We start from the raw sequence: 11,742 nt of genomic DNA, 5'->3' as shown, positions 1-11,742 counted from the left end.
ATTGGCTGATCTCCTTTTGATGGGCGGTTAACCTTTGGAAGGAGTGAGGGGGAGAAAATGCGCGTGTCCTCCATCCTCCTACAGCTTTGTGGACCCTCGTGGTAAGGCTCCCCCTCAGACTAAATGTCCGGGTCAGGGCACCAGGAGGAAGGCAGTGACGTGAGGACCCCGGGAGCGGCCAGTGAGGGAGAGATCTAGGGAGGACTTCCTCCTTGGCGTCCCTGCTCTGGGCTCTGGTCAGCTCCTAGGCTTTCCAGAAGAGGGTTGGGGAGGACCATAGAGATGCTGGAGTCCTCCAGGCATCCTAGAAGGGTCAGACTCAGAAGCTGCTTCCGGCCCTGGTTGAGTTGGTTTCCGTGCAGTTCTTCTCCCTGTAACTGTGGTTACAAAGGGATCTTTCCCTTCCGCAGCCGGGTAGGCCGCGCGCCCCGAAGCGAGCTGAGGGTGAGTCCAGGCCGGGGTCGGGGTGAGGGCCGGGTGTTCTTGGGGGGTGGGCAGTGGGAAGAGCCCTAGCCTGGGAGGCGCTGATCTCTGGGTCTCGACTCTGCCACTTGGTCCCAGTGTGACCCTGGACAAGCCCCTCCTTCCCTCTAGACCTCAGTTTCCTTCTCTGTAAAAAGGGGAGGGTGTAACTAGGTGGGTCAGTCTGGGGCCCAAAATAAATGAAGCAGACAGATGAGGGGCGAGTGTGTGTGAAAGGGGGAAAACCCTGGGGCTGTCACTGGTGGGGGCCCCGCGGCTGGCTGCAGTGGACTTGGAGGCAGGCAAAGGTGGGTTCAAATCCTGCCCCTGACATTTGCCAGCAATGTGACCCTAGCAAGTTGGAAAGTTTCCTTCCCTGTAAAATTGGATAATGATCCCTTTAATGCCTCCCTCACAGGGTTGTGAGGCTCAAATGAGATCATTTATGCAGAGGGCTTTGCAAATTTACAGCAGACATAAATGCCAGCCATCATCATTAACCCTTTATGTCCTAACAGGTGCCCTGGGGCAAATGAATGTTAGAAAATCCTTCCACCAGTCACTTAGGCCATCCATTGCTGCTTCACTGGCTCTTAGCTGCTTAGTGTCTGCTGTGCTCTCCATGGGCTTCACTCTGTGCAGAGCCCAGTGCAGTGTTGATCAATTCAAGGAACCTTTTATTAAGCTAAACTGAAGATAATACAACAGTGGAAATGGAACAGTCCTGGCCCTTAAGCAGCTTTTATGTGGCCTCTATTATTGGTCAATTTAACAGTTTCCATTTTGTATTTTCATTTGAGAAATTGATTTTTTGATCCTCAGTGTAAGACTTTAAATTTTCTTCGCTGAATTTCATCTTTTTAAAGTCAACCCAATTCTCTAGCCCAGAGGTGGGGAACTTTGAAGTTTGGGTTCAGTCATAGGGCTGTAATTGAGGACGTAGAGGGCCACTTGTGGCCTGAAGGCCACAGGTTCCCCACCCCTGCTCTAGCCTGCCAAGTTCTTTTTGAATCGTGACATCCATTGTGTATTATTTATCTCTTCCAGATCTGCCACCTAAAATATTATGAACATACCATCTTTACCTTATTTCATTTTATTAATAAAAATGTCAAAGAATACATACTCATGCAGAGATCCTTTTAGGCACTATATGTGATCTCTTGCCAAAGTGATAATGGAGCCATTAATAAGAATTCAGAATATGGCTGATTCACTAGCTCCAATCAATCTAATTGTATTACTGTGTAGGCTATATATTTGCACCTTTTCTGTGAAAGGAACCTTAAATTTTATCTTTTAGAGATACTTTGTGAGAAGAGATTTTAATAATTTAAAACTAAAAATTGTTCAGAGATTAAGATGTCTTGCTGAACTCTAGGCACATTAGCTATAGATTTCCCCTGATGTACTAGGTTCCTAAATCTCTCAGAAAGCAAATCATTCTTCATGAAGCCATTCTGGTTTTTTTTTTTAATTACTGCTTCCTTTTCACGATGTCTCTTTAATAACCTGTTATTAAAGAGATACCTCTTTAACATTTAGCTATTTCTTTAATAACCCATCCTAAATTGTTCTGAGGAATTAAAATCAAAATTGCTGAAGTATAATTTGTAGTTTGTAGACTCTTGTTTTCTTTCCAATTTTGGAAGTTGAGACATTTGTTCAGTTGTACAGTCTTTCCTTTTCTCATAATCTTTCAGCTATCACTGACATGCTATTTCAAGTGGCCATTTACTAATAATATTAGTATATCATTATCAATAATACAGTAGTTGCAAAATATTACTTTATGTCTATATTAGATAAAATGGAAGATTCTTCTCAGTTAGAAAATACATTTGGCATGGGTGACATAGGCATAGGCCCATAACAAATGTCAGCTAAAACACTAAAAACCTCCAACCTAAGAAATGGGTCTGAAGCAACATTTTAAGTAGTTCAGTATTTCTTATCTAATGCAATAATAGGTATATTTCAGTAAGGCTGTAGTTATGAAATGGACTTGTAATCAGATCACCTTCAGTCAGTGCCAGACATTTGTCTTAAGTTCTGAGGATACCAGGAAAGGGAAAAAACATTCCCTGCCCGCTAGGAGCCTAAATTTGAATGAGGGAAAAAACATGTAAATTACAATTTACATGTCAAATATATAATAGCTAGCTAGCATTTATGTAGTGCTTTAAAGTTTGAAAAGAACTTTGCAGATGTTAAAGATTGTTAAAGGGGTACCTTGAACTTGTCTTTTTGAATTACCGTATTTTTCAGAAATACTGGTCCCAGAGCATGCAGGAGGCCTTGAATGTGTCAAAGATGACCTTTAGCTGTAACTCAGCTGTCATAATTTATTTTTTGCATGCCAATCTATATTCCCTTTGTGTCCTTGGGAAGGAAGACAGGTGCCAGCCAGTCTGTGATAGGCTGATAAAAATGCTTATGCATTTTTATGCATAAACTACATCTTGGGTCCTTTACAGATAAAGTGGACCCCTTCTGTCTTCATAGTCTAGCAGTTCCTAAGGCAAAAGAATATGACTTTTGCCATTGCCTTGCCCCTCCCCTTCAAGAGAAATTTCTGTACTTTTCCCCTCCCATGCCACACCCCTTCCCATTTTCTTCTCCTCTTACTGTCATAAATAAGCAAACCTGTGTAAGGACTGTGAATTCTTTGGGTTCCACATGCGTGTTCATCTCTCTTGTAATAAACTGGGTTTTTACATAAGTCTTGTGACATTTTGATTACCTGTTGACATAGGTGTTATCTCATTTTTTCCTCACAATACCCCTTTGAAACCTATAGGGTACCATTATTCTCATTTTACAGATTCTAGAGTCTACCTATGGCATGTATAGTGAGCCTTTATTGCTGTAAGAGTGCTGTCATATCTATTTTATTTTTTATCTGTTGTCCTTCTTCAGTCTTCATCTCTAAATTCCCTTGGGATGACCTTTTGGAAGATTTGTCTTCTCCTTTAGTGCTTTTTCTATTTTGTAGTGTGCTATTTGCAATCCTAATAAATAATAATAGCTGACCTATTTGGTGGGTCTGGGCCTGAATGGCTCACTCATGACTGGGTTCAGCTCCCAGTTTTGTGTGATTCTAAAATTTGTTTAGAGTCATATTTTACAGGTATTAGAGGTGGTAGGATCAGGAGTTCAACCAGGTTCCTGCTTTTTCTCAGCCATCTTGGCTCCACCCCCAGTTGCTCAATTCTCCACAATCAGTGCCTTCTGATTTTTTTCTTTTTTGAAAAAAAGTATCCATAACATGTAGGCATGAGGCCTCTGAGTAGCCTACAAGTTTTTGTCTTCTTAATCTGAAACCATATTTTTCACCTTTCCCTTTTGCCTACCCTAGTAATATAGTCACTGAGTGTAAACATCTATGTTGACTTTGTTTGAAGACTTTTCTGCACCTTTACCTAGAATTTTCTACTTTATCCTCTGCAACAAATGCAGGTGTATCAGCTTGCAGTTATCTTCTTGGTGATTACTTATGTTCAGAGCTCAGTGTTTATTAGTGAATTACTGAAAAGACCTACTACCTTTTACAAGTGGTCAGATTCTTTGGCTCTCCTAGCAAGGTGTACATTCTTCTAAAGCAGCTAGGTGGTGCAGTGGATGGAGCTCTGGGTCTGGAGTCAGAAAGATCTGAATTCAAGTATGGCCCCAGACATTTACTAGCTATGTAGGCAAGTCACTTAACCACTATCTGCCTCAGATTTACTAATACTAACATGGAGATAAAAATTGAAACTACATCTTGGGTTGGGCTGTTGTGAGGATTAAATGAGATAATATCTGTAGAATGTTTGGCACATAAGAGATGCTTAGTAAATCCATCCTTCCTTCTTCCTTTCCTCATTCCTTCTATTCTTCTTTCCCATATTCCTTCCTTCTTTCTGTCATTCCTTCCTTTCTTCCATTTTGTCTTCCTTTCCTCACCCCCTTTTTCTTTCCTTCCTTTCTTCCCTTTGGGGCTAACTTCTTCATTTATAATATTTTGTATTACCTCTGTTTTTTTTTTTTTTTTATGAGCAATCGGGGTTAAGTAATTTGCTCAAGTTTACACGGCCAGTTATTTCTGGGTGTGGTGCTAAGTATCTGAGCCCGGATTTGATCCCCAGGTCATCCCAATACTGGAGCAGGTGCTCTTACTCGCTGAGCCACCTAGCTGCCCCTGAACATTTTTTTTTTGCGCTTTGGAGGGCAGTTGGGGTTAAGTGACTTGCCCAAAGTCACACAGCTAGATTTTTGTGTCAATTGTCTGAGGCTGGATTTGAACTCAGGTCCTCCTGACTCCAGGGCCGGAGCTCTATTCACTGTGCCACCTAGCCTCCTCATATTACCTTTGTTGCACAGGTGACTTAATGACAAGAACAGTTAGTCACCAAACATAAGACTATGTATAGGGGCTCTTGAGTTTTCTGTTAGAAGAATCATGTGAGAAATGAATTTCATACCAAAGCTGTTCTCATTTATGTTTTTCTTTCTTTAGCTTCACGTGTTCCCCAGGGCCTGCACTTCCACTAAGAGAACCTAAAAGTCCAGGTGACGGCATCTCTGCTCCCATAGATGGCCAAGTCCCAGGTGAGTTGCCCTTCCTGAGTTCCTGAAATTGTTCCCCAGAAGAGTGCTTGCTGCATGTGGAGTCAGAAGACCTGAGTTGAAACATCAGCTCAGCCATCTGTTCCCATTGTAAACGTGGGCAGGGATTCTCTTTTGTTCTTTCCCCTCCTTCCAGCACCTCCGAGTTCCTAGCACAAATCAATATATCCTGTTTCCTTCCCCATGAACAGGATTTCCAGCTTCTGAGTCTTCATTTTGTCATTTGAAAAAGGAAGAAGTTGAACTGTATGGATCTCTGAGGTCATTCCCAGCTCTAAATCCTGTGTTTTTCTCCTTGCTCTTCAGTGTCCATTTTAGCAATGTCACCAAAAAAGGGAAGAAACACTAACTCAAAATATGCTTCAGACTACATTCAGAGTTCCTTTGTTCTGTTTCTTGATATAGATAGTAATTTTTTTTTATGAGTCCTTTGGAATTATCTTGGATCATTGTACTGATTAGAGTAGTGGTAGAGTAGTAGAGTCTTTCTCAGTTGACCATCATTATAATATCACACTTACTGTGTACAATGTTTTCCTGGTACCACTCACTTTACTTTCCATCGGTCTTGCATATAAGCCTTCCTAGGTTTTTCTGAAGTCATCCTTCTCGTCGTGTCTTATAGCATAATAGTACTCTGTCACAATCGTAAGCCACATCTGGTTCAGTCATACCCCAGCTGATGAGCATGTCCTCAATTTCCAATGCCTTGCCAACATACAGAGAGCTTCTGTTAATATTTTTGTACATAGAGGTGGTTTTCCTAATTTTTTTTATCTCTTTGTGATACAGAACTGATAGTGGTACTGTGGCTTCACAGGGTATGCACAGTTTTATAGCCCTTTGAACATAGTTCCCAATTGTTCTGTAGAATGGTTGTCCAGTTCACAGCTCTACCAACAATACATTAGTGTCTCTATTTTTCTTTATCCCCTCCACCATTTGTCCTTTTCCTTTTCTTTCACATTAGTCAGGCATGATAGATATGAGGTGATACCTCAGAGTTTTAATTTGCTTTTCAATAGTAATTTAGAACATTTTTTCATGTAAGTATGGAGAGCTTTGATTTCTTCTTTTGAAAACTGTCTGTTCATATCCTTTAATCTTAATTAGTGTGGCATTCCCCTCTCTTTTTTTATAGATTTGGATCAGTTTCTTATTCATTTGAGAAAAGAGGCCTGTATCAGAAAAACTTGCTGTTAAAATTTTCCCCCTGGATCCTGTTTTCCTACTTTTGGCTACCTTAGTTTTTGATAGTGAAAAATTTATATAATTGCATGTAATTAAAATTATCCTTATTGCCATAATTATTCAGATTTTCGAGGTATTCTTCCTTCTACCCTATAATTGTACTCTATATACATAATTGTTTTCATGTTGCCCCTCCTGTGAAAATGTGAGCTTTTTGTCAGAGTAACAAGTTTTGTCTTTTTTTATTTTTCTTTTTTCTTTCTTTGCCTTTCTCTGTCTCCCCTGTGCTTAGCACAATGCCTGGCACATAGTAACCACTAAATAAATGCTTGTTCACTGACTGTCTGTATCTAATATTGCAGTGGAAAATTCCCTCAAGACAATAGATAGATAAATCAAAAGAGCTTGCTTTGAGAAAAAGCAGAGGGAAATGAAGATCAAGATCATTCTGTGCTCCCTAGGGAAGTCCTTGAAAAAGGACTTAGTAGGACAGCATCAACATTGTCTCAGGTGGACTGTCCATAGCCATGTATAAAAAGACTAACTTTCACTTCCAGATTTATGAACTGTCTAGTATCTAAAAATATTCCTAGGAATTTTGTAAGTATTCATGACAAGTGGAGAAGTCTGGGTCCTGGGTGTCAGATAAATAGCAGCATGGTAATGAAAAGAGCACTGGACTTGGAATAAAGAAAACCTAGACTGGAATTTTAGTTCAAACACATAATAGGTATGTGACTGTGGGGAAACAATTAGTCTTAGCTTTAGTTACTTTACTTATGGGGGAAAATGTGGATGATAGAATGTGCACTACCTACCTTAACAGGTTACTGGGGTTTTCTGTAAACCTTGAACAGCTCTATAAATCTGAGATGTTCCTGTTTTATTGTTTGTAATCTAGATTAGAGGTGACAAGTTCCCTGACTGGGAATAGTAGGAGGCTGAAGAGTTGACCAATGAAAGTGTTGAGGATTCAGAGAGGAAACAATTTGGGAACCATTTCCAGTGGGTAGGGATGAATGGGATGATGCCTTTGCTAACCCACATGGGGAAGTCAGGTAAGGGTGGCCATCCTCTGGCCAAGCTGTGGCTTTTTCTTTATTTTTGGTTTGAGGTGATAATGAAAAACCTTATATAGACTATTGTAAAGATAGAGTGACAGCAGGATCTGACTAGGGATTAGTTCAAGAGTAAACTCAATTAGTATGTGATTTCTACAACGGTGATCATAGGCTAATAATCTTGTTCAGGGTAAGAAGAAGAGTGAGAAGTAGGAGGAGACTGGTTATTTAAAAGACATCTGCTTAAGCTCTCTTTCTACACAAAGCAGAGTAGCTAACAGTTTACTGATGTACCTTACTGAGAATATTCTTCAAAAGGTAGGGGAGCCAACCAGGGGAAATTCCAAATGTGAGCTGCTTCTCACTAACAGAGAGATGCTGGTTGGAGGGAAATGACTGCTTTGTCCTATAGTTTACTATTTTTTCTCGATAGAACACACAGTAGACCTAGATTTTGGGAATGCAGAACTCCAAGAATTCAGAGGAAAATAGGTAGGATGCCATAGATTAAATTCTGTAGAAAAAGCTAGTTTAGGAGAGATAGGAAATCTCTTGAGAATGAAATTCTAGGCATACAAAGGGAAGAATGTCAATGTGAAACAAAAATAGGAATTATCTGATGACACTAATGTAGATGCATAGGGAACTTACCAACTCAGATTTTAAAAGTCATGTATAAAATATGGAAGCAAAGACAGGTAATAGAGCATGAGAAGAAAAGCATGGTATTGTCTTATGAAAGTAGTTATCAGACACGCTAAAATCCAGAATGAGGTAGGGTGGATGAGAACAGCAATAAAGACATTTAAAAATTTCTTTATTAGAAGCTATATTGGGAGAAAAGGGGAGGACCAAAAAAGAGATAGTCCTGTTGCTTGAGTTGAATGGGATGATGATGATAACTGAAGAGAGAAAGAAGACAGAGTGGCTCAATTTTAATTTTGCTTCACTTTTATTCCAAAAAGAATGTCTTACCCTGGGAGGAATAGAATTCAAAGGGCTAATATGGAATTGATACCCAAAATAAGCAGAGATAGTAAGAATGAACCTAGTTGCTCTTAATAAATTCAAGTCACCTAGATGAACTCAGTGTTTTTGATTGTTAAAGCACTTTCAGTGATATTTGAAACATCTTTGAAAACAAGAGAGATATTAAAGGACCCTATTCTCTTTTCTTTTGAAAAAAAAAAAGTGGTTCTTGCAACTGTTGACTTTTTCCTGACAGAATGGCTTTCCTAATTTCAGAGACAGAATTAGACACCATCATCTTTGACTGTCTTTCCCACTGTTTTTCCTTGTAACATTTCCCTGGAATCTCAGCTTCTGTGTCACAATTCACCTACCTTGCCCTCATAGTTTTATAGTATTTATAGGAATGGGCCTAGCCTTTTCAAATTTTAGGGGAGGAAACATGGTTAGGGCAGTAAAGGGACTTGTCTGATGTTACACAGCTTGTAAGTATCAGAGGCAGGATTTCAACAGAGGTTCTGTCATGCCAAATCCAATATTTTTTGGGTTCACTATGCTGATTCTCCTCCTCTTTCTTCTTTGTTAGCACCAATTTAATTGTTTTCTTTGCAAATTCCTCTGGTGCCTAGGAACTTACTACCTAATGAAGCATTCTTTTCTGTTTCTCTATCATTCTAATTACTTCCCCATCAGATAATTCTCATCTATCTATTCAGGCCATCTCACTTCTGACCTTATTATCTATCACATACTTACTGAAAACTTATCTTGTCTTCCATACACTCTGCTTATACATGAAAATTTCTTGTTCCTTCCCAGCTCCCCTGCTTAATCTATTCCACTGATCAAATGTTCCACCCTCCTCAGCTGGTTTACTTTCTGTTCATTATGCCCCTTACCTAGATTATATCTCTACTCAATTTCTCCTGCTTCCTCCTTCCAACACTTTACTTTCTTTTTAGATTTTGTGTTAGTTCTGAGAACAAGGAAAGCCATATATAGTGCTTAAAAGAAGTGTCAGTGATTCCATTCCTAGTCTATTAAATTTTTTTCTCAGCATAGAGAACATTATATTTTCAATTTCTTGTTTCAGATTTGTAAAGAACTGAGAATAAGCACTTATACGAAAAAGAAGGAAATTTCCAAAGAGTAGAGTCAAATGGAGAAACACTGGAAATAATCCTAAAGGATTTCTCTGAAGAACATGAGTTTGGAGAAAATTTTAAACCTGAGAGGAGCATAAACATTTATTAGAGAAATTCTACAGCAGTGATTTTGAGGAAATGCTCTTCCCTCAATAAAGGTTTCAGTGAAGCCATTATGACTCACAAGAAAAGCACTATAGAGGGCATCACCAAAAAATGTAATGAATTTGGGGCAGAATCAGCACTCATTGGACATCAGAAGGGAATAACAAAAGAAAAGGCCAATGTATATGACAATTGTGGCAAAAACTTTGAGCAGAATGCAGACCTTGTTTTACACCCAAGAATTCACACTGGAGAAAAATCTCACAGATGTAATGAGTGTGGAAAAATTTATACTCGAAGCTCATACTTGAAAGAACATCAAAAAATTCATACTGGAGAAAAACCATATAAATGTAATAAATGTTCAAAAGCTTTCACTTGTAGCTACCGGCTTATTCAACATCAGTTAAATCACACTGGAGAAAAACCTTTTAGATGTGATCAATGTGGTAAAACTTTCAGTGTGAAGTCACAGCTTAATGGACATCAGAGAACTCATACTGGAGATAAGCCATTTGAATGTAATGAATGTCAGAAAACATTTAGTCAGAGATCAAACCTTATTCAACATCAAAGAATTCATACTGGAGAGAAACCTTATGGATGTGATAAATGTGGAAAAGCCTTTGTCCAGAATTCTCAGCTTGTATCACATCAGAGAATTCATACAGGAGAGAGGCTTCATGCATGTAATGCATGTGGAAAAACTTTCAGTCGAAGATCAACACTTATTGAACATCAAAGAATTCACACTGGAGAGAGACCTTATAAATGTAATGATTGTGGAGAAGCCTTTATTCAGAATTTGCACCTTATTCGACACCAGAGAATTCACACTGGAGAAAGACCCTACAAGTGTAAGGAATGTGGGAAATCATTCAGTGGACGTTCAACTCTTGATCAGCATCAGATAGTTCATACTGGAGTAAAACCATACAAATGTAATGAGTGTGGGAAAGCCTTCAGTTGGCGCTCACGTCTTACTCGACATCAGTCAGTACACACTGGAGAGAAACCATATAAATGTCCTAAATGTTCAAAAGGTTTCAGTTGCACCTCAGGCCTTATTTTACATCAGAGAATTCACACTGAAGAGAAACCCTATAAATGTTATGTGTGTGGTAAAGGCTTCTTTCAGAGTTCACAAGTTATTCAGCATCAGAGAATTCATACTGGAGAGAAGCCCTATGGATGTGATGAATGTGGTAGAGCCTTTGTTCAGAGCTCACAGCTTATTCAACATCAAAGAATGCATACTGGAGAAAAACCTTATGGGTGTGATGAATGTGGGAAATCCTTTAGTCAAAGCTCACTACTTAGGCTGCACCAGAGAATTCATACTGGAAAAAAGCCCCACAAATGTACTGAATGTGGGAAAGCCTTCACTTCAAGTTCCCTTCTTATCAGGCACAGGAGAGTCCACACTGGTGAGAAGCCTTATAAATGTCAGGAATGTGGGAAAGCCTTCACTCAAAGTTCAACTCTTATCAGTCACAGGAGAATTCACACTGGTGAGAAACCTTATAAATGCCATGAATGTGGGAAAGCTTTCACTCAGAAGTCAGCTCTTGTTCAGCATCAAGTCATTCATACTAGAGTGAAGCTTTTAGAATGTAATCAGTGTGGGAAAACTTATCGTAGGAGTTGTAATCTTATTCTACATCAGAGAACTCATGCTGATGAGAAATCCAACCAAAGTAATTAATATGAAAACTTTCTAATACTTTAAGCCATATAAAGTTGCCTGGAAAGAAACTGAATGACTGCTAAGTATAGAAAAGACTCAGATTGGACTTCATGCCTTAAACTACATTAGAGAACCATATGCAAGAAAAACTATAAATGTAAACCTGCATTTGTGCACTTGAAACACCCTTCCTTTAGTTTATATTTAGCAATACATCATATTTAGATCTCACAACTTTTCTGAGGTGTTAGATCATCAGAAGTCATCTGATCTCAGCCTGTAAATCAAAAAGGAATCCTCTCACTCTATCCCTGTCAAATAGTTATCCAATCTCAACTTGAAGACCTCCAATGATAGGGATTCTTTTACCTCCTGAGGTAGGTTATTACCTGTTTAGACAACATTTTGTTCAGATTTTTTTCCTTACATTATACTGAAATCTGCCTGTCTGTGTATTTAAGCCATTACTTTTAGTTCTGCTTTGGTGACAATAAAATTTCGTACTTTTACCTCA

The 11,742-nt window shown here is 39.1% G+C and overlaps 1 protein-coding gene across 1 annotated transcript; it reads left to right on the top strand.

Annotated features, from left to right (window-relative positions):
• The first annotated feature begins 291 nt into the window (after positions 1-291).
• LOC138167961 (zinc finger protein 420-like) lies at positions 292-11,742 on the top strand. Its single transcript, XM_069096940.1, has 3 exons — positions 292-444; positions 4,961-5,052; positions 9,385-11,742. Exon 3 carries the CDS (start codon positions 9,612-9,614, stop codon positions 11,244-11,246), a length of 1,635 nt encoding a protein of 544 aa, XP_068953041.1. The 5' UTR covers positions 292-444; positions 4,961-5,052; positions 9,385-9,611; the 3' UTR covers positions 11,247-11,742.

This window comes from Petaurus breviceps, unplaced genomic scaffold, assembly GCF_028583685.1.
Source record: "Petaurus breviceps papuanus isolate PSGF00001 unplaced genomic scaffold, PetGlider_PUasm1.0 339, whole genome shotgun sequence".
In the NCBI taxonomy this organism is placed as follows: Eukaryota; Metazoa; Chordata; class Mammalia; order Diprotodontia; family Petauridae; genus Petaurus; species Petaurus breviceps.
The sequence above is the reverse complement of the archived record's forward strand: the minus strand, read 5'-3'. Positions and strand labels throughout refer to the sequence as shown.

Bases quoted from the DNA above. Each gene is read 5' to 3' on its own strand.
- LOC138167961 (XM_069096940.1), top strand. From the start codon at position 9,612: ATGACTCACAAGAAAAGCACTATAGAGGGCATCACCAAAAAATGTAAT.